The 22,743-nt window shown below is 38.2% G+C and overlaps 1 protein-coding gene across 3 annotated transcripts in view; it reads left to right on the top strand.

Annotated features, from left to right (window-relative positions):
- AGPS (alkylglycerone phosphate synthase) overlaps positions 1-22,743 on the top strand; it is a 124,113-nt gene that overhangs the window by 59,760 nt on the left and 41,610 nt on the right. For all 3 annotated transcript variants that reach the window (XM_006083078.3, XM_023744539.1, XM_014467649.2), the window contains exons 11-12: positions 7,553-7,680; positions 19,777-19,828. In XM_006083078.3, the coding sequence (XP_006083140.1) occupies positions 7,553-7,680; positions 19,777-19,828 (180 nt within the window). The remainder of the gene's footprint in view (positions 1-7,552; positions 7,681-19,776; positions 19,829-22,743) is intronic.

Below are 22,743 nucleotides of genomic sequence, written 5' to 3'. Positions count from 1 at the left end.
GGCGCTGCCCCTGTCACGCTGCTCAGGGCCCAGGAGGCCTCGTGGCTCCGCTGATCCCAGTGCTGGGAGGCCTCGCGGCTTCGCTTGACACCGGGGCAGTGAGGCCTCACTGCTCCGCTGATCCCGGTGCTGGGAGGCCTCGCGGCTCCGCTTGACACCGGGGCAGTGAGGCCTCGCTGCTCAGCTGATCCTGGTGCTGGGAGGCCTCGCTGCTCCGCTGATCCCGGTGCTGGGAAGCCTCACGGCTCCGCTCGACACAGGGGCAGTGAGGCCTCGCTGCTCTGCTGATCCTGGTGCTGGGAGGCCTCGCTGCTCCGCTGATCCTGGTGCTGGGAGGCTCCGCTGATCCCGGTGCCAGGAGGCCTCGCGGCTCCGCTGATCCCAGTGCCGGGAGGCCTCGCTGCTCCGCTGATCCCGGTGCTGGGGGGCATATTACCCTTTTACTATATAGGATAGAGGCCTGGTGCATGGGTGGGGTCCGGCTGGTTTGCCCTGAAGGGTGTCCTGGATCAGGGTGGGGGTCCCCACTGGGGTGCCTGGCCAGTCTGGATGAGGGGCTGAGGGCCGTTTTCAGGCTGGCGGGTGACTGAAGCTCCCAACCTCTCCTTTTTTTCTTTCTTTTTTTTTTATTGTGGGATTTATTTACCTTCTATGGCTGTCACTGGAACTGAGAGCCGGCTTTAGCTCTGAGGCTCGACTCCAGCTCTGAGACCTCCGCTGCTGAAAGCAGGAATCTGAGTTTGTTTGGCTTCTATAATTGAAACACTGTTGCAACTCCAGCTCGGCCGGCTGGCTGAAAGCATGGGGTTTGTTTAGCTTTTATAATTGCAACATAGTTGCTTATAGTGCAAGCTCAGAGCCCAGCAGCGGCAGGCGGGGAACCTTGGCTTCCTCCTTCACTGGAGCAAGCAAGCCTCCTGTTCGCTTCAGCTGCCTGGCTGCTGGCCGCCATCTTGGTTGGCAGTTAATTTGCATATCATCCTGATTAGCCAATGGGAAGCGTGTCAGAGGTACAGTTAATTACCATGTTTGTCTATTATTAGATAGGATTTCCCTTCACTGCTTTATCTCCAAGGAGTACCACACTTCTCAAAATATGATGCTCCCTTGAATATATGCCCCTTGCTTCTCTAAGGCTGCCATTTCTGGTTCCTCCCATTTTCACATCCCTCCAATAGCCAGGGCTATGGATTACCAAACCTTGTATAATATTTTGACATTTCTGTTGCACTTTTGCATTCTGGGGTTGATTTTGACTGTGCTTCCTCCAAGTCCTCTGCTACTCTATATTCTATCTTTTTAAAAAATATATATTTTATTGATTTTTTACAGAGAGGAAGGGAGAGGGAGAGGGATAGAGAGCTAGAAACATCGATGAGAGAGAAACATCGATTCAGCTGCCTCCTGCACACTCCCTACTAGGGATGTGCCCACAACCAAGGTACATGCCCTTGACCAGAATTGAACTTGGGACCCTTCAGTACGCAGGCCAATGCTCTATCCACTGAGCCAAACCGGTTAGGGCTCTTTTGCAATCTTTTAAGCCTCCTCTTATTTTCTGCTCTTATAAGCTTGTAGCAGCTGGAAGGCTGTAGAAGGTCTTTTGGAATTTTTTTAAAATCTCTACTTACAGGTAATTTGAAGGTCATAATGTTTTGTTTTGTTTTGTTTTGTTTTTTGTCTCTTTGTAATACTGAAGGTATAGTTCCTCAGTGGTTTTATTTGTTTTTCCTTGAAATTTGTTATTTTTGAGTATAAGATTGATTTTTATGGGGTTTTTGGGGGGGTTAAGTAGAGGGAGAGGATTCAGAATCAAATGACTGCCATTCTTCTCTGCCTTGAAGTCACCTGAAAGTATATTTTTAAATTATGAGAGATTTTATTTACTTCAAGCAAATACTTATATTTTATATTAAATAATAATTGAAGCATTTAATTTTCTTTATTTTAAAAATGTTTTTATTAATTTTTAGCAAGAGAAGAAGGGAGAGGGATAGAAACATGGATGTGTAAGAGCTACCATGATAGATCAGCTGCTTCCTGCACGTCCCGTACTAGGGATTGAGTCCGCAACCTGGGCATGTGCCCTGACTGGGAATCCAACTAGGAACCTCTTGGTTCATGGGTTGGTGCTCAACCACTGAGCAACACCACCTGGGCAAAGCATTTAATTTTCTTAAAAACATATTTGAAAATTATTAAAAAAAATTAATTTTATTTATTAAATTGATTGGGGTGACATTGGTCAACATGAACATATAGGTTTTAGGTGTGGGTTTCTATGTTACAAAATCTGTATATTGCACCATGTGACCACCATCCAAAGTCAAATTTCTCGTCACCTTATATTAGGACTCTCTTCTCTCCCTACCTCCTTCCCTCTGGCAACCACCACACTGCTGTTTGTGTTCATGAGTTTCAGTTTTATATCCCACATATGAGCAAAATCATATGGTTCTTAGCTTTTTCTGACTGACTTATTTCACTTAGCATAATGTTCTCAAGGTCCATCCATGTTGTTGCAAATGGCACTATTTCATCCTTTCTTATGGCTGAGTAGTATTCTATTGTGTATATGTACCACATGTTCTTTATCCAGTCCTCTATCGCAGGACACTCTGGTTGTTTCCATGTCTTGGCCACCGTGAATAATGCTGTAATGAACATAGGAGTGCATATATCTTTGTGAATACATGATTTCGAGTTTTTTGGATATATACCCAGGAGTGTGATTGCTGGGTCATATGGTAGCTCTATTCTTAATTATTTTGAAGAATCGCCAGACTGCTTTCCTAGTGGTTAGTCCAGTCTACATTCCCACCAGCAGTGACTGTGGGTTCCCTTTTTCCACACCTCTCCAATACTTGTTATTGCTTGTCTTGTTGATAATGACGTCCCCTTTTTTTTCCCCATTGACCCCTTCTAACCTGCACCCATCACCTCCTTACCCCCAGGCCTTCACCACACTATTGTCTGTGTCCATGGATTATGCATATATGCATATAAGTTCTTCCCTCCCACCCACCCACCCTGCCTTCCCTCTGAGATTCTGCAGTCTGTTCCATGTTTCTATGTCTCTGGATATATTTTGTTCATCAGTTTATTTTGTTCATTAGATTCCACATATGAGTGAGATCATGTGATACTTGTCTTTCTCTGACTGGCTTATTTCGATTAGCATAATACTCTCCAGGTCCCTCCCTGCTGTCTCAAAGGGTAAGAGATCTTTTTTTTTTTTTTTTTTACTGCTCTATAGTATTCCATGGTGTAAATGACCACAGCTTTTTTATCCACTCATCTACTGATGGGCACTTGGGTTGTTTCCAGATCTTAGCTATTGTAAATTGTGCTGCTATGAACATAGGAGTGCATATATTTTTTCTGATTGGTGTTTCAGGTTTCTTAAGATATATTCCTAGAAATGGGATCACTGGATCAAATGGCAGTTCCATATTTAATTTTTTTGAGGAAACTCCACACTGTTTTCTGTAGTGGCTGCACCAATCTGCATTCTCACCAGCAGTATACTAGGGCTCCCTTTTCTCCACATCCTCACCAGCACTTGTCATTTGTTGATTTGTTGATGGTAGCCAATCTGACAGATGTGAGATACCTTATTGTCATTTTAATTTGCATCTCTCTGATGATTAGTGACTGAGAATTTTTTTCATATGTCTCTTGGTCAACTGTATGTCCCCTTTGGAGAAGTGTCATTTTTTAATTGAGTTGTTTGTCTTTCTTTTGTTAAGTTGTATGAGTTCCTTATATATTTTGAATATTAACTCCTTATCAGATGTATCATTGCCAAATTATTCTCCCATGCAGTGGGCTTCCTTTTCATTTTGTTGATGGATTCTTTTGCTGTGCAGAAGCTTTTTATTTTGTAGTCCCATTTGTTTATTTTCTCCTTAGTTTCCCTTGCCCTAGGAGTTGTATTGGCAAACATATTGCTATGAGAAGTGTCGAGATTTTGCTGCCCATGGTTTCTTTTAGGATTTTTATGGTTTCACAGCTTACATTGAAGTCTTTATCCATTTTGAGTTTATTCTTGAATATGGTGTGAGTTGGTGGTCTAGTTTCATTTTTTTGCATATACCTGTCCAATTTTCCTAACACATTGATTAAAGAGACTGTCTTTATTCCATTGTATGCTCTTGCCTCCATTATCAAATATTAATTGAGTGTAATGGCTTGGGTCGATTTCTGGGTTCTCTGTGCTGTTTCATTGATCTATATGCCTGTTCTTGTGCCCATACCATATTGTTTTGATTTCTATAGCTTTATAATATTGCTTGAAATTAGTAAGTGTGACACCTCCGGTTTATGATTTCTTTGACTGTTCAGGGTCTTTTGTGGTTCCAACAACCATAAATTTTAGGAGTAGTGGTTTGTTTTTTTTAATTTCTGTAAAAAATGCCATTGGAATTTTTTTTTTTTTAAATATATTTTATTGATATTTTACAGAGAGGAAAGGAGAGAGATAGAGAGTTAGAAACATCGATGAGAGAGAAACATCGATCAGCTGCCTCCTGCACATCTCCTACTGGGGATGTGCCCGCAACCCAGGTACATGCCCTTGACCGGAATCGAACCTGGGACCTTTCAGTCCGCAGGCCAACGCTCTATCCACTGAGCCAAACCGGTTTCGGCTGCCATTGGAATTTTGATAGGGATTGCATTGAACTTGTAGATAGCTTTTTCTAGTATTGACGTGTTAACAATATTAATTCTTCCGATAAATGAACATGGAAGAATGATACCTTTCTATTTACTGTACTTGTGTCTTGGATTTCTTTTATCAATGTCTTGTGGTTTTCAGAGTAGGGATCATTCACCTCCCTGGTTAAATTGATTTTTAAGTATTTTATTGTATTAGATGCTGTTGTAAATGGGATCAATTTATTTGTTTTTTATAAAATTCATTGGTAGTGTATTTAAACACTATTAATTTTTGTATGTTAATTTTGTATCTTGTAACTACTGAATTTATTGATTAGTTCTAAGAGCTTTTTTGTTGAATCTTTAGGATTTTCTATATATAAGATCATGTCATCTGCAAATAGAGACATTATTACTTCTTCCTTTTCAATTTTGATGCCTTTTTTATTCTTGCCTGAATACTCTAGCTCAATGGTCGGCAAACTCATTAGTCATCAGAGCCAAATATCAACAGTACAACGATTGAAATTTCTTTTGAGAGCCAAATTTTTTAAACTTAAACTATATAGGTAGGTACATTGTTATTAACTTAATTAGGGTACTCCTAAGGCTTAGGAAGAGCCACACTCAAGGGGCCAAAGAGCTGCATGTGGCTCAAGAGCTGCAGTTTGCCAACCACGGCCTAGGACTTCCAGTATCCCCACTGTTCCTACCCAGGCAAATTAACTGACCTACAGTTTTGCTGACATCTCTAATAAGTTTACTTAATGTCCTTCCAATTACCTTTTACCACATTTTCTGCTGTTTTACAGAGTTTCATTACATAAGCATGATCGATTAAACCAGGGGTGGGGAATGTCCAACCCATGGGCTGTATAAAGCCTGAGAAATAATTTGGTCTGGCCCTGCCAAGGCTTTAGGGGTGAGTTAATAAAATGTTTAGCAGGCTAATTTTTAAGTTTAATTTTGAATGGCCCCGAATGATGTTATAAATATTCAAATAGCCCTTGGCAGAAAAAAGTTCCCCACCCCTGCTAAGTGAAAGGAGCCAGTTAAAAGACCACATATTTTAAGATTCTATTTATATACAATGTCCAGAATAGGAAAATTTATAGAGACGGAAAATAGATTGGTGGTTGTCTAGGTCTGTGGTGTGTGTGTCAGGGAAGTAGGGAGTGGGAAATAGAGAATGATTGTTTGATAGGTTTCTTTTTTGGAGTGATAAAAATCAACTTAGATTATGGTTAATGAAGTTGCATATATTGAATTTTATACTTTAAATGGGTGAATTTTAGGGTCTGTGAATTATAATTCAAAAAAGATGATAAAATCTAATCACTTTTCTTATCTTTTAAAATGGACAAGATATATCTTTTGTATATATGTAATTGGGCCAAAATTGCAGAGATTTGTGATTTTACATGTCATAATAGGGCCATATTTGATATCTCAGTAGGAAATCTCCTCTATATGTGATCTAATGTAATATAATTTACTTTTTATGGACTTAGTACTTTTTAATCTTGTATTATATATTGACATTTTATTTTAGGTATATTATAAATTTATTTGGAGCTTTGATTTTTTTAATACTTTTCATTTATTTCAAGTGTTGTAGTGAAGTTCCACAATTTCAAAAATTTCCCTTTTTCTTTTTTTTTTCTCTTTTTAAATATATTTTATTGATTTTTTTACAGAGCAGAAGGGAGGGGGATAGAGAGTTAGAAACATCGATGAGAGAGAAACATCGATCAGCTGCCTCCTGCACACTCCCTACTGGGGATGTGCCTGCAACCAAGGTATATGCCCTTGACCGGAATCAAACCTGGGACCCTTGAGTCCGCAGTCTGACGCTCTATCCACTGAGCCAAACCGGTTGACTCCTTTTTCTTTTTTTATAATTCACAGTTTACTAATAGTATTAATAATTTTTATCATTAGTACATCAGAAACCACTGATTTGAAAAGCTTGGCTTGTGAATACAATTGTTTTTAACCATGTCTCTTCAAATATTGTAGTATAGATATATAGATCATGTAGTTACATTTAACTTGTTTATTTTCTCTGATTTGTCCGCCACTCCTCCATGTAAGAAAGAAAAGAATATTTGTTTCATTGGTGGTGGTCCTCTTGTGCTATATATTTATGATAAGTTTTGTCTATTAAATATCTGGGTTTTTTTGTTTCATACAAGGGCATCTCCTTTGCCTTTGTCTTTTCCTTGTATGAATTCTTAAGAAAAAAGGCAAGTTATAATGGTCCCTCTAATTTCTTCTGTCATCTTCAGTGCTCATGGAAAGTTCTTTTTGTCCCCAATAAATTGTTCTCACAGTAAAAATAGGCATGAATGCATATAAGATACAAAAACCTGTTGCTTTTCAAATACCTTTTTCTTTTAGTAAGTTGTAATACTTTTAAAAAATGTATTTTTATTGATTTGAGAGCGGAAGGGAGAGGGAGAAAGAGATAGAAACATCAATGATAAGAGAATCATTGATAGGCTGCCTCCTGCATGCCCCACATGGGGATTGAGCCCACAACCCTGGGCATGTACCCTGACCGGAATTGAACCATGACCTCCTGGTTCATAGGTTGATGCTCAACCACTGAGCCATGCCCATCGGGCATAAAACTACTTAAAAATACCCTTCTTGGAGAAAGGTAACCTTAAAAATGTTTTAAAATATTTATATATAACCAAGAAAAATGTATTCTATAAACTTCTTAGAAATTAGAAAATTTGCTTAGTTTTTCTAGAATTCCCACAGAATAGATTAAATAGATTTAAATATGAATAATAGAATAAATTAATTGAATAAATATAAAATAGATTTAAATATGATTTAGAAAATTGGCATGTGACATATTGGATTATTCCCCCTTCTTTTACAGGAACTCTTGGTGTGATAACAGAAGCTACAATAAAAATCAGACCAGTCCCTGAATATCAAAAGTATGGCTCAGTAGCTTTCCCTAATTTTGAACAAGGAGTAGCCTGTTTAAGAGAAATTGCAAAACAGGTAACAAAACAAAACAACAAAAACAAACCCACACATATATACTTATATTTAAAATTCTACTGCATAATTGATTTTTATGTCACATATAATTTTCATATTTTATTGTATTATATTTGTGATTTTTTTACCCAGTCCTATGTGAAATGGTAATGTTGTAAAATTATCCCTTTAAGTGCAGCTGCTATTTTTTTAAAGTAATTATACACCTACTTCTTGGTTTAAAGAGTGTTATACAATTTTAAGCCAAGGTAAGAAATATACTTGGGTTAATGGCTTCTAATGACTTTGCCTTTTATTTAATGTTACGTTTTCTTAAGTTATTTTTGAGTAAGATGGTTTGTTATGAATTGAAGCAATATTTAATTTTTCTTGAGAAATTTGTTGAAATTAAAATAAACAGCTGAATATTAACGGCCGAGACATTTAGAAATTACATATAAGTAGTTAAACTTGAGCAGTTCTTAGAATGTGGTGCTACCAGGCCCTACTTTGTTTTATAATATTACCTAATCTATAGCTTAAATTAAGTATTATAATTTAGTATAGCATAATATAATATATTTAGTAAAAGAATTTCCTTTTTTTTCTCTCTTCTTAAAAAAGGGATATATTTTTCAAGAGTTTTAAAAGATGAGGTAATGCAAAGTAATTTTATTTATTTAGTTCAGTGTATCAGTGTGGAAATTCTTGCATTTCTTTAGGCATTTGATTCATTGTTTGAACTACAATGGTTTGTGAAAAATTCTTATTTCAACATTTCCTGATAGGACCTAGTTAAGGGAATATACTTCACCTTCTTCTTGCTTTCTCCAAACTCCTGGAATTCTTTAATACCTCAATTATACTGGACTAGAATCTTGAGGGCAATGGAGTTTTCTTTTCTTTTCAAATATATTTTATTGATTTTTTACAGAGGAAGGGAGAGGGATAGAGAGTTAGAAACATTGACAAGAGAGAAACGTCGATCAGCTGCCTCCTGCACAACCCCCACTGGGGATGTGCCCGCAACCAAGGTACATGCCCTTGACCAGAATTGAACCTGGGACGCTTCAGTCCACAGGACGATGCTCTATCCACTGAGCCAAACCGGTTAGGGCAACAATGGAGTTTTGTAATGTTACCTATCATAGGTTATCCTGCAGTTCTCCAGAGCAGAGTGGAGGGAGGATCTGATAAGGCAATAGGATTTTACCTATCGAGTACTCGATATTTATTGTTGACTTTATAAGGTACTCAAATTGAAAGTAGTGAAGAGTCCTATCTCCCAACTATCCCAAAAGGATCACTATGAATGTTTTAAAGAAATTTAAGATAAGCAAAAAAAAGTTATAGTTACCCACATAGTTACCATTTTCATGCACCCAGTTTTACTTTCTGAGACACTCATTCTTTCTAAGTTTCCCACTTTTAGGAAGGTCAGCTCTGTGGACTTCTCACCTAATCTAACAGTTAACAAGGATAATTTTTATAATTTTAAAGTAGCTTCAGTTACTTATCATTTAGATTTCTTCTCCCATCAAGACTTGGTCATAGGCCCCTTAATATTGATGGTCTTACTCCTAGGTGCAGGGGAGAGTTTAAAAAGAAGTATAGTCCTGGAATGAACATTCTTAAACTTGTGGCAGGTTACTTTGGTGGGGTTAAAGTATAAATGAATACTAAGAGTTGAAATCCTTAAGTGCTCCTAATTTACTACAACTTTGGGGATAGATAGTATTATGCTATGTGTTTGCTAAAATAATGATATGGTAACAGTATATTTAAAAGTAGAATGATTAAATAAAGGAGGAGTGAAGATAAGTGTTAGGAGTAAATATCTGAGCAATAAGCACTATAGTTCATATGTTTTCTTATACTATAAGCGTCACTTAAAGGTCAAGGATAAACCTATATAATTTTATTAACCAATGTCACCCCAATAAATTCAATTAAAAATAAAACAAAAAAATAAACTAAGATGAATTACCAAGAAAAAATTTAAGATACTACAGGTATCCTATATAATAAAGAGGTGATATGCAAATTGACCATCATTCCAATACACAAGATGGCCGCCCCCATGTGGACACAAGATGGCCGGCAGGGGAGGGCAGTTGTGGGCGATCAGGCCAGCAGGGGAGGGCAGTTGGGAGGGACCAGGCCTGCAGGGGAGGGCAGTTGGGGGGGACCCAGGCCTGTAGAGGAGGGAAGTTGGGGGGGACCAGGCCGGCACGGGAGGGCAGTTGCGGGCAATCGGGTCAGGAGGGGAGCAGTTAGGCGTCAATCAGGCTGGCAGGGGAGTGTTTAGGGGGTGATCAGGCTGGAAGGCAGAAGCGGTTAGGGGCAGGCAGGCAGGCAGGCAGGCAAGCGGTTTGGAGTCAGCAGTCCTGGATTGTGAAACGGATGTCCCACTGGGATCGGCTGTAAATGGGAAGTTGGATATCCCTCGAGGGGTCCCAGATTGGAGAGGGTGCAGGCTGGGCTGAGGGACACACACACACACACATCATATATATATATATTAGTAATTTTTTACAGAGAGGAAGGGAGAGGGATAGAGAACCAGAAACATCAATGAGAGAGAAACATCGATCAGCTGCCTCCTGCACACCCCACCCCCCGCCCCCCCAGGGACGTGCCCTCAACCAAGGTACACGCCCCGACTGGACTCGAACCTAGGACCTTTCAGTCCGCAGGCCGACGCTCCATCCATTGAGCCAAACCAGCCAGGGCAGTACTTTTATTTTTATTTACTTTTTATCTTTGTCCAGATTGACTATTTTCCCCCAAAAGCTTTAGCATTAAAGGCACAGTTCAGATTATCTCTTGTTCAAGTTTTGAATGACATCTTTTTAATTTACCATTATTGCCTTAATATTTTATAGCAAAATAAACATAAATGCCAAATTATATTTTTAAAATAATTATACAATTTATAAAACTAGTCTGATTTGTATATATTTTTAATAAAATATCTCAATTAGGTTACATTCAGTCTATGTTGGCCAATTCTGCCCCTGCACAGTATTTCCACTCTGTGGAACACAAACTTAATGTTGTTATATGGTCTTTGGAGTAGAGGAAGACATATTTTAAGCATTTCTGAGTGCTCCATCTGGTTTTTCACATTTCAAATACTCCCATGTAAATATATCTAGGTTTCATTAATGCAAAAAATGTACAAGTGTATCAAAATCTTAAGTTTATAATTTTATTACAGTTGAAATGTTGAATTTAAACATAAATAATTGGTGCAATCTGATGTTATTTTTGTTACAATTTTATATGCCCTGATAGTAACAGAGAAGAACTACTTTTGCTAATGAAAAGCAAGGAATGAAATTTTCCTTCCTCTTTACATAAGCCAGTAAAAATTGTCCTTTAATTTGTTTTAAGAAATGCTTTGGATATTCACACAGTGAATTATATTGAATTATCTAGGAATAAATAAAGATGATAATTGATAGAAAGTGCCACCCTGAGGTTAAAAAGCAGATAAAAAAGAAAGCTCCTTTCAGTCTATAGTTTCAATAATTTGGTGTTTTGTACTTAATAATAGACAGTTTTTAGAGGTAAATACCATGCGACTAGAAAGCTTGCCTTACTTGAAACAGATTAAAAAGTCTGGATAGGTAACATTTTATTCTCAAATATTGCTCTTCTGGGATGGGTTGAAGAGATCAACCAAAGAACTTGTATGCATATATGCATAACCCATGGACACAGACAATAGGGTGGTGGAGGCCTGGGATAGAGGACAGGGGCAGGCTAGAAGAAGTTAATGGGAGGAAAAGGGGGACATAATGTAATACTTTTCAACAATAAAGATTTAATTTAAAAAACATTGCTCTTCTGAAAGAAACAATTAAGTTTCTTCACTTTTGGGGGAAGTTACACATTTTGCTCCTATTACAATGCACATATAAGGAGGCATTATTGTTTACCTTCCCTGGAAATGGATAAATGCTAGCATTATAGCATACGGACATTTACATAATAGTTTATAGAATGTACAAATCTCACATGTCAAGAATGTTACTGTATGTGCTTCCCTGCTTTGTAAGAGTATTTTCAGGCAGAAAAATTGAGAAAATTACCAGATTTTGGCACTATTCATTGTTCATTCTGCAATTTGGATTTTCAGTTGATAGCAAAGGAATTAAGATCCATTAAAATAGATGGTACATGCTTTATGGTTGTGCCAAATTCCTGATTGAATAATGAGTTGGCTGCTTATAATTCTTCACTGTCATTTTATAGCACTTCCATTTTGCAGTATTTTCAGACTTTGAAATGGGAAACTATTTTGGATGAATATCTTTTGGAAAGGAGCATATGTGATTGTTCACAAATAGAGAAGGGCTCTGTGTGTATTTTCATCACTGTTCTTACTGAAGGAAATAAATTGAGCAACATTATACTGGCAGCGGAAGGATTCTGCTAAAGTCTCTCTCATCTGATCTTTGTCCATGTGAGGAATTTTCCTCTTTCAATACTTCACTACCTTGTGAGGAGCTAGAAAGGAAGATTTAGTGGAAGATTAATGTGATTTTATCTCATAAGTGGCAGTCCAGTATAATCTCCATCTTTACTCAGATGGGTAAGTGACTTTTAAGACTTTCTCAGAAAGTAGATTCTTACTAAAGCCTCTCCAAAGGGGGAAAATTTTGTTTTTTAATCACAAGAGCAGTGTCACATATAATATTTTATTCTCTTTTATTGTTGGTTTAAAAATAAATTGAAGGGAAAACAGTGAAACAAGATCTAAAGCAATTTTTGAAGTTTGGTGTGTTTTTTTCTCCCCCTAATAAAATTTCGGAGTTATGCCCTATGGTATTGAGAGATGAACAGTTGTTCCATTAAGAGGAAACACTGCCTGTATATGTGGCATGGATTAGTATGCAGTACTCCAAAAACTGTCTTTCTGAGTATAAGAATTAGGTTTTTAGAAATATAGATTAGAAGGCAATTTTTTCTGTCACTACCTTTTGACAAGGGTAGCCCTTTCTACCTACCATCACTTTTATATTAAATAATTTTAAACTGATAGGGTGTTTTTTTCCTAGTGAGTATAGGTCATAATATGGGAAAATATACATAGTTTATGTCTGACACCTCAGAATGTTAATATACCTCAATTCTGAATTGTTCTGTTTCCAACATGATTTATCCTGGAGGGGTTCAAATACATGGAAAGGCTTAGCATTTGTAGTATAAAATAATTAAAACTTTATATTCAGTGGTAATTCTGAGAAGTAATTTGTTACATGTAGAAAATGGAATTGTTATTTTAAATCATTTTTTGAAAACATACTTTTCTTCCTCTAAAGCAAAGAGAATAGCCATATGTTGGTTAATTGGATTTACTCTGTTACCCAGCAAAATATGTTAAACTTTAGGACAGTTATAAGACATGCTCTTGACCAGAATCTACTCAGAACAAGTCATTATACCTTTACTAAACTGAAAATGTAAAATTATGACTTGGGAGACTGTTAGCATTAACTTTTGGCCCTTCTCTCAATATAAGAGGAGGGAAGTATCTACTCTATAATGCATTATTTCATTCTTTCAACTCGAGATAATTCTTATTTTAAAAAGTTCTTGTTGTTTACAATGTAGACTCCCAGTTGTAAGCCAGTATGTCATTTCAAATAGGACCAGTTATACAAGTAGCCTTAAATATGATATGATTCATCTGTGTTACCAATTCTGATTAGTGAGGGGAAGAACTAATTCTGCCTCACTTTAAGCTTTTATATCTAGAAATTTGCATTAATAAAATTCTTTCACATATTTTTTTAACTCAAATTTTATATTATCATGTCTTTTATGTGTGATAGTAGGTCTTAACTTTATATCCAACACAGTACAATGGATATTATGTAAGTTTAATAGACATGGTTTTTGTCTAATAATCACTAAGGATGTTGCCTATTATATATTTTTCAGTGTTTAAATTTGTGTATAGCTATGTACAAGGGGTTTGGTTTTGAAGCATTGACTTCTGATACTGTATGAGATTAGTAGACTCTCCAGAATAGTCGTATGGCTCAGAAATTTGGGCTGCTCTAGAATCTGCACAGAAAGTTTGTTTTACTCCTTGAAGAAACAAATCTTTTTCAACTCAAAGATGATTTATTTCTCAACCATGATACCAGAGATACAGAAATACCATCTAGTGCTTCTATTTTATGGTTTATTCTTATGAAGTCAGAACAGTAGAAATCCTGCAGACATTTAAAATGTGTTACAAGACACCTTAAATGCGTCTCATCTGAATTGTAAGTTCTGGTTTTTTTTCTATGGCAAGAGTTTATGAATTGGCTCCATAAAATTTTCAGAAATCTTTTGATGCATTTTTTACAGGAACTATTTAGAGAAAATTATTAGATTGAGAAATCTGTTGCTTTTTAAGTTAGTTCAGAGAATTCTAAGTAAATAAGACTAATCGGAGTGGGTTTTTTTGTTTTATTTTCAGGTTACATATTTAAGTGAATTCCTGTTTATAGCATCATTAAAAGGAAGAAATTTCCAGCAATTTGACTTAGTTTTATACACCTGCTTTAAGGCTAATGTGGTTATTTCTTCTTTGTTCAGATAAAACAAAGATATTAGTATTTCTTTATTAGTCCATAACTATCATTTCCTCATATCTTTTCAGATTATTTACTAAGTACACTTTAGGTCCAAGTCAGGTGATATTAGAGATTCTGGCATGGGCACATTTATCATAGTAGGAAAGAAATTAATTTCTTCATTAACTTTAGTTCGAATAAGCAATTTTTGTTCGAGTGTTTCTTAAATCCCCTGAATGTATCATTAACTCACCATTCAACTTGGTAAAAATATTCCCTCTCATGTTAGTTCTAATCACCTACCACCAGGGGTCACTTTAACTCAAGGACCCTTTCCCCCTTTTCTTTTCTATGGAACACTCATAGCATGAGAGTGAATTTAGAGCCCAGATTCTCAGAACGTGTGATGTCTCTAACTTTTAAAGGAAATCTTCTGAGGTTTTTTTAACCTACCAAATTAGTTTTCATAGCAATTGAAACATAACCTAATCGTAATTATAGATATAGTAACCCAGAATGTTGTTCTTTTTAAGTTATTGTTACATTATTTTGGTCTTTTATAGGAACTTCTATTTAATTACTCTGTAGTGACAGCTTTTAATTTAAACTCTTAAACCTTTTCTGCTTTTTATTTTTAGAAAAATGTACAATGATGTACAAATTATCAATTTACAGAGGATCATAAAGAAATATAGATGCTATTTTTTTAATTGAGTGCTTTACTTGAGAATTTACTTGTAACAGTAACTGGAAAACTCCATATACTGACTTTTCAAAATGTGCAGCACTATTAAAACATGAGACTTATTAAAGTTATTGGTTTGATTTTGATAATTTTTGAAAATCAGTGTTGAAAACTAATATTTATTATCTAGATACAAAAAAGTTTTTTAGCTTCTTAATATTTTTTATAATATAAGTCTATAACCATCTACTCTGCCTTAGTGTAAATAGAAACAGTGAGTGACTGACTAGTTTATGTTACTCAGCAGTCAACTTAAATATAATTGAATATCGGTTGCTATATGTAGCAAGTAACCTAAAGCCTCTCTTACTTATTTTTCCAACGTTTTAATTTGTAACTTTTTGCTCTATTTTTTATGTTTGTATATGTTTTCTGCACCATTTGAAATTAAGTTGCATGCTTTATATGACCCTTGACCACTAAATATTTCTCCTAAAAAAAAAAAGAAAAAGAAAAAGAAAGATGTTCTTTATAACCACAATGCTGTTATCATGTCTAAGAAAATCAGCAGTAGTTTCTTAATGCCATCTAATATTCATTCTATAATCAGTTTATTCCATTCATCCTCACAATGTATTTTGTGGATAGTGTTGTCAAACTAAGATTTTTGTCAAGGCCTGCATATTGTGTTTTAGTTGTTTCAGAGATTGAATTCCACTAAACATTTACTATACTAAATGTTATATACTTTTCCCCCGTTTTCTGATGTTTGTTTGCCAATGTTGATTGTTATCATTAATAACACCTGCTATTTAGATACAGGTGAAGTAGAATCTGGGCAGTAGGAGATGGAATTTACAGGTTGTTGCTAGGAATTTAAAAGGGTTTTTAAAAAATAATGACAGAATGGCTCTGAATGCTTTCTCATATTTTACTGGTGTACTTAAGCCAAAACATATAAATATGTATGTTGTATGATATTTTATTTTATGAAGAAAAGAAACTTGGTTTAATCAGACTTCTGTGTTTTGTTAGAAGTTGATATGCCTATTTTAATAAAACAATTTAGGAAAATTGATTTTCCTTTGGTATTTTGGAAACTGGTAATATTTTTAGAAGCATTAACCTACCTACCAAGATATCTTTATACCAATGTTTGACATTACTGAGATAGTAGATTTTTTATGACTATACTAGTGGCCCGGTGCATGGAATTCGTGCATGGGCCGGGGGTATCCCTCAGCCTGGCTTGCACCCTCACCAATCTGAGACCCCTCAGAGAATGTCCGACTGCTCGATCCCTGTGGGATCGGGCCTAAACCGGCAGTCAGACATCCTTCTCACAATCCAGGACTGCTGGCTCCTAACCATTCACCTGCCTGCCTGCCTGATCACCCCTAACCAGTCTGCCTGCTGGCCTGATTGCCTGCAACTTTCCCCCCCTTTCGGCCTGATCACCCCCAACTGCCCCCTCTGCCAGTCTGCTTGCCCCCAACTGCCCCCTCCCCGCCAGCCTGCTCGTCCCCAACTGCCCCCCCGCCAGCTTGCTCACCCCCAACTGCCCCCCCCCCCGCCAGCCCGCTCGCCCCAAACTGCCCACGGGTACCCTCACAGATAGCAGGTGCTGATTAGGGGAGGAGGGCATGATTGTTTCCTGGGACTGTAGTTATGGAAGCTTTGCAGAGGGTTCCGCAGGCCTCGGAGGGGCGGGCTCTGGCCAGCAGCCCTGTAGCAGTGGTCGTCCCTGGAGGCGCTGGTGGGGGGCAGGGAGTTAGGGGGGCACTAGGAGGGCAGTGAGGCCAAAGGGGGAGTAACTGTCAAACCTTCCCACTTGGCGCCATTCTTTAAATTGTATGTGGCTGTTTCCCAGCTGTACCTGCTCAGGGTGGGGCTCCAATCTCCTGGAGCGGGGTGGGGGCCGGGCCAGGGTGGAGCCAGGCAGGCTAGGAGGGCAGGTTTAGCCTCGCCCCCACCAAGGTTCAGCTCGCTTCAGCTGTGGAGACGGCACTGCTGCTGTCGGGGCGGGGGAAGGGTCTGACCCTGGGGGGCTGCTCAAGTCTGCCTCCACCTGGGTCTGGAGTTGTAGGCAGGAGAGGCGTGCCTGGCCCCAGCGAAGGGGGCCCGGCAGTGGCGGGCCGTGGGCCCCGGGTGCCTCGCGAGCGCTGACGGGTGGTCGCCGGCGTACTGTTGTTGTGGGTGCCCCTGGCGGGGGTGGCGGGGGAAGAGATTGGAGTCGGAGATGCGGGCTGCAGCTACCCCCGAGGCTGGGTCTTCTCCCCGTCCGGTCAGCCTCTCCGTCCCCCCAGGGGTGCGGGGGCTGGGGTAGGGTGTCTGTGCAGAGGAATTGGAAGAGCTCCCCATGGCTGTTTCCTCTTCCTTCTTCGCAGTCCGGGCTCCTGTCAGGCACTCTCCTCAGAACCCCAGGAACTTGGCACCGGCCGCCCACCTCCTGCTGCGCGCGCATCAATATGCAAATTGGTCGTTACTGGGACACCGTAACGGCAATTAGCATATTACCTCTTTATATGTATAGATACTTTTTTGTTGTTAACCCTCACTTCAGGATATTTTTTCCCCATTGATTTTTAGAGAGAGTGGAAAGGAAGGGGAGAGACAGAGAGAAATATCAATGTGAGAGACACATTGATTGGTTGCCTCCCACACATGCCCCAACTAGGGCCTGGGAACGAGCCTGCAGCCGAGGTACAGGCCCTTTACTGGAGTCAAACCCAAGACCCGTCAGTCTGCGGACCGACTTTAATCACTGAGCCAAACTGGCAAAGGCATGACTATATACTTTTAATAAGATAAGGAAATATCAAATAAGATCATTTCATGTAATATTTTGTTTCAAACACAACTTTAAAACTGTGTGTGCATGTGTTTTAAGTGATTTTTTTGAGGCTCTGTGGTGTATTTGAAATATTGCTCATCTAGCAGTCAAGATAGCTTGATTCTGGTTCTATCTTTACTATTTAATTAGCACCTGACTTCTGAGAAGTCTTTTGATCTCTCTGGTTCTTGTGTTCACACCTGTAAAAAGGGAACTGCTACCTTGACAGGGTTGTTTTCTTATATTAAGTAAAGATTTATGAAAGCAACTTGGAAACCATAGGATTCTATAAAATTCAAGGTTATTTTATGCTGTGATTATAAAATTATCTAACATTGTTTCTTTAGATTTGTCAGTGACTTTTTAATATAGATTGAATTTTCTCACCTTTAGTATCAAAGCTGAGTAAATAAGTTGTATAGATTTGAAAATAAGAATCTAGTCATTTTTCAGGGTAGAATAAAATGTGTCCTATGAATTATTTAAAAAATTAAGTGTCCAATTAAAAACAAGTAATAGCAAAAATGTCATAACACACAGTTAAGGTGTATATTAAGTTTGAGTGATTCCCATAAATCTCAATATTGTGTTGGTACAAATTTTATTGATAAACTAGAGGCCCAGTGCATGAAATTCGTGCATGGAGGGGGGGTTCCCTCAGCCCAGCCTGCACCCACTCTAGTCGGGGACCCCTCGGGGGATGTCCTACCACCGGTTTAGGCCTGATCCCTGTGGGGTCGAACACCCCTCACAATCTGGGACCACTGGCTCCTAACCACTCACCTGCATGCCTGCCTGATCGCCCCTAACCTCTCTGCCTGCCTACCTGATCGCCCCTAACTGCCTCTGCCTGCCTACCTGATCACCCCTAACTGCCCTCCCCTGCCGGCCTGATCTCACCCCCAATGGCCTTCCCCTGCTGGTCTGATCTCGCCCCTAACTGCTCTCCCCTTCTGGTCTGATCGCCCCTAACTGCCCTCCCCTGCCGGTCTGATCGCCCCCAACTGCCCTCCCCTGCCGGCCTGATTGCCCCTAACTGCCTCTGCCTGCCTGATCACCCCTAACTGCCCTTCCCTGCCGGCCTGATCTCGCTCCCAACTGCCCTCCCCTGCAGGCCTTGAACTCGCCCCCAACTGCCCTCCTCTGCCGGCCAATTTGGTTCTGATGGGTCAGTTTCTATGCCAGTCAGCGTCTCTGGGCCTATCAACAGGGCCTGATCAGAAAGGCAGGGCTGATCAGCAGCCCCAGTGGAGGCCTGGAGAGAAATGGAGGTGCGGCTGTTGGCCAGGTTAGGAGAGAAAGAGAGGCAAGTTCTGATAAATGGCTGCTACAGAGGCTATGGATCAGACCCTGCCTCTCTCTCTGCGGGTCTCTCTCTGGGCCTGATCCGCAGCCCCCTAGGCAGTCAGTGCTGGGTTGGGTGCCCGCAGCAGCCCCAGTCAGCCTTCGGTCCTTACGACCCTGGCTCTTTATTATATAGATGATAATACTCAGAAGATAAATGTTTTAAAAGGTTCATGACATTTATCAAAATTCTTTTATCTGAAAGCAACCTCTTGGTAGCAGTTTATCCATGTTAACAATTTGCCTAGAAAATAAAATCCCATTTAGGGTGCAGCTCACTTTTAATTCTGTGGGAAAGTTGTAGCTAATTTAAACCCTTGCTAGTGTTTGTATTGTAATGTTTTAGCATCACAGAATGAGTATGAATATCTGCTTTTCTTGTTTTTCTTCCCTTGCAGCTTTTATTGTGTGCCAAAGTAGATATGACACTGGTGCAGTTTTAGATGGTTTAGATACATAATCTTATGCCTCAAAGTTTATAGCTTTTTTCATACAAATAATCTTGAAAGATCTTAGAATTCTAGATACTATCTGATAGTTTTTCTATGGATTATGAGAAGGGATAAAAAGAGTAACAATTCCTAGACTTATCTATGAAGAAAGATGACATTCCTATATTACCTGTCTATCTTCTTTCCTTATTAAATTTGTATCACATTTTTTCCTTTTTAAAACAGAGATGTGCTCCTGCATCTATTCGCCTCATGGACAACCTGCAGTTTCAGTTTGGTAAGAAAGAAATGGTGATTTTAAAATCTGCTCACTAAGTAACAAAAATTTATGAAACACCAGTATGTGCCAGGAAGATTACAGAGTGCAGAACTAGAATGATGAACATCATAGCTCCTACCATTCAGGAAGCTCTCTGTCTAATGAGGACAGACAAGTATATAAATGAATGGATGTAGGTGTGATGGAGGTTCTATGAAAGAAAACTGCACTGGCTACCCTGGTGTGCAAGTGAGGGTTGGTTGATGGCCTGCTTGATTTTGCTTGAAGTCGGTATAAAGAGATAGGAAAGGCTTGTTAAAGGAGGGTGATTTTTTAAGTAAATCTTAGGAGATGAATAGAAATTTCCCTGAGATGGTCTCTTCCCCTCTCTCCTACCAAATCTGTTCAGTTATCAGCAAAAATATGAAATTGTAAACCTTAATGGCATATTTTAGTCCTGTGTGGCTCAAATAGAGGTTAGGGTGAGAGTTGTTACAAGAGAAAACTGGGTGGGTGGACTAGGGCTTTGCAGGATAGGTTTAAATTTTATCTTGTCAGCAAAGGGATTTCTTTGTAGAGGAAATAAAATAAATCAACTTTACATTGTAGAAAGCTCATTCTGCTAGCATTCTGCAGGATAGATTAGAATGGTGCAAGCATGGAGAAAGAGTTGAAATGGCTCAAAAGGCAAACGTTGGGGGTCTTGGTCAAGGTATCAGCAATGGAGATAGAAAGTAAGCAATAGATTTTTCAAAGACCAGCTTGCCAACTGGATATAGAAGGTTAAAGAAAGGTAAGAATTGAGGGCAACTCCTGGATTTCTCATTTGACTTATTGGATTGGTAGAATAAGTCTAGAAGAGATGTTGATTTTGGGGGAAAAGGCATTGCAATGGGTTATATTTAAGGTGCCCTTGGAATACTTAGGTGGAGAATTCAGTAGCAGTTGACTGTTTCTTTTTCTCCCTGTTTTGCTTAAAGTATTAAACTTTATGACACAATTTCTCATCTTTTCAATTATAGTTTATTGCTTCTATATAATTTTCATAAATATCAGTTTAGTTGGGATTTAAGTTTATAGACTTTAAGTATCCTCAAAATAGTCCATGAAATTATGGGAATGATTGCTCAATAACAAATATAAAGACTAAGATAGGCCTTTCTAAAAGTTCTGTCTAAAAGTAGCTTAGATTTTAATTTAGGTAAGAATGGTTATTATATAAAAACTTAATTGTCCTGGCCAGTGTCGCTCAGTGGTTAGAGTGTTGGCCTTCGCACCAGAGGGTCACGGGTTCAATTCCTGGTCAAGGGCATGTACCTGGTTTTCAGGTCTGATCCCCATCCCCTTGGGGCTCATGTTGAGGCAACTGTGATACATATTGTTGAGTATATTGAAATGACCTACAGATTTCTCCTGTAAACTAAAGTTTGTCAAATTTAGGGGATATTCTCATTCATTTTTATATTTCTTGAACCTATCACATAACAGGCACTTACATGTTGACTGACTTAATCATCAAATTAGCAAAAAGAGGGTAAACAAATCTTGGATAGCACATAGCGTAGTGCTAATATTAAGCCCAGTATTAGTAGCACAATTTATCCAGTATCTCCTCACAACTGTTCCTCAAAATGGTCTTCCTAGTTTACAAACTACTCGAAAGCTTAAAATTTCAGTCCAAGTCCCAAGTCATATGTGGTAGAGCTGAATTTGAACCCAGTTGTATCTGTTCCACTGTCTCAAATTACTTATTTGAAATATAGATATTTATTAAATCCTTTTAAATTATTTAATTGACACTGTAAGAACATATTTACTAATTAAACTGTCCAGTTAGTAAATTTGGAAACTAGTTACTTTGTTTCCTATAAAAGGTAAAATAAATAGCTGGAATGTATTTAGAATGTAATCAGTTTAATAGTCAACGTTAATCTAAGTATAAGTAAAAGATAATATGCTCAATTAGTACTAATGCTTGACCCACTTAAAAGTTAGTATCACTGTTATAATAATATGCTTTAAAGCTATCCCATCAACTCAGTATCAGGAATATATGTGACTGCCTCCCACCAGTGATAATGGACATTATACTGTGTTAAGATTAACATATTTCCTTAAGCATTATTTCACATCAGAGTAGTAATATTTAGGGTCCTCATACTTTGTGTAAAGATTATGTGGATTAAGAGTCTTGTTTGAAGAACATATAATTTCAGTTTCTTGCAAGAACACAACATACACACTCACACATATATGTTTGTATGTTTCCAATATTCTTAAAGTAGGATGAATTCCATTTGTGACAGAAAGTGAATTCTTTGCTATGTTATTTCTAACTTTATAAATGCTAGAAATGTTACCTATTAAAGCACTGGTTATGCTAGAGAAGCATCTCTGGCAGGTTACAATAAAAGGAAAATAAAACCCCAAACAAACCTCTTACTTGTGATCCAAAGATCAGAAAGATTGCTAGGTTGATCTCTGTCCAATCTGCCTTTCATTTTTGTTGTGTTTTGCTTTGTTCCGTTATAGCATGATATCTAACTCTTAGCCTCTGGTGAAGACTTAATGTTAGCTATTCTTTTACTCAATGCACTTTCCTATTATAATAAATAAAAATGTAATAAATATTACAGATTCAGACTCTATTAAAAAAAAAATAGACTGTAAGTAATAGTTTTTTCCCCAGAAAATTGTTTTGTTTGTTTTCCATAAAACTAGTTTGCTGTGTGTACCTATTTTAAGGAAGGGGCCATACTTTAAACACAAACAAAATCCCAAAACCTTAAAGCCTTTTCTAAAAATAAAATTTTTATTTGGAGATAATTTAAATTTACTAGAGGCTTTAAAGTTCTTTATAAAAATTCTATATAAATGGTACACCTCATTTTTCTGAATTGGTCTCCTAACACTAAGGCCAGATGCAGGACTCT

The sequence above is a fragment of the Myotis lucifugus genome, unplaced genomic scaffold (assembly GCF_000147115.1).
Source record: "Myotis lucifugus unplaced genomic scaffold, Myoluc2.0 scaffold_5, whole genome shotgun sequence".
NCBI classification, from domain to species: Eukaryota; Metazoa; Chordata; class Mammalia; order Chiroptera; family Vespertilionidae; genus Myotis; species Myotis lucifugus.
Note: the sequence above shows the minus strand (reverse complement) of the source record. Positions and strands in the feature narration are given on the sequence as shown.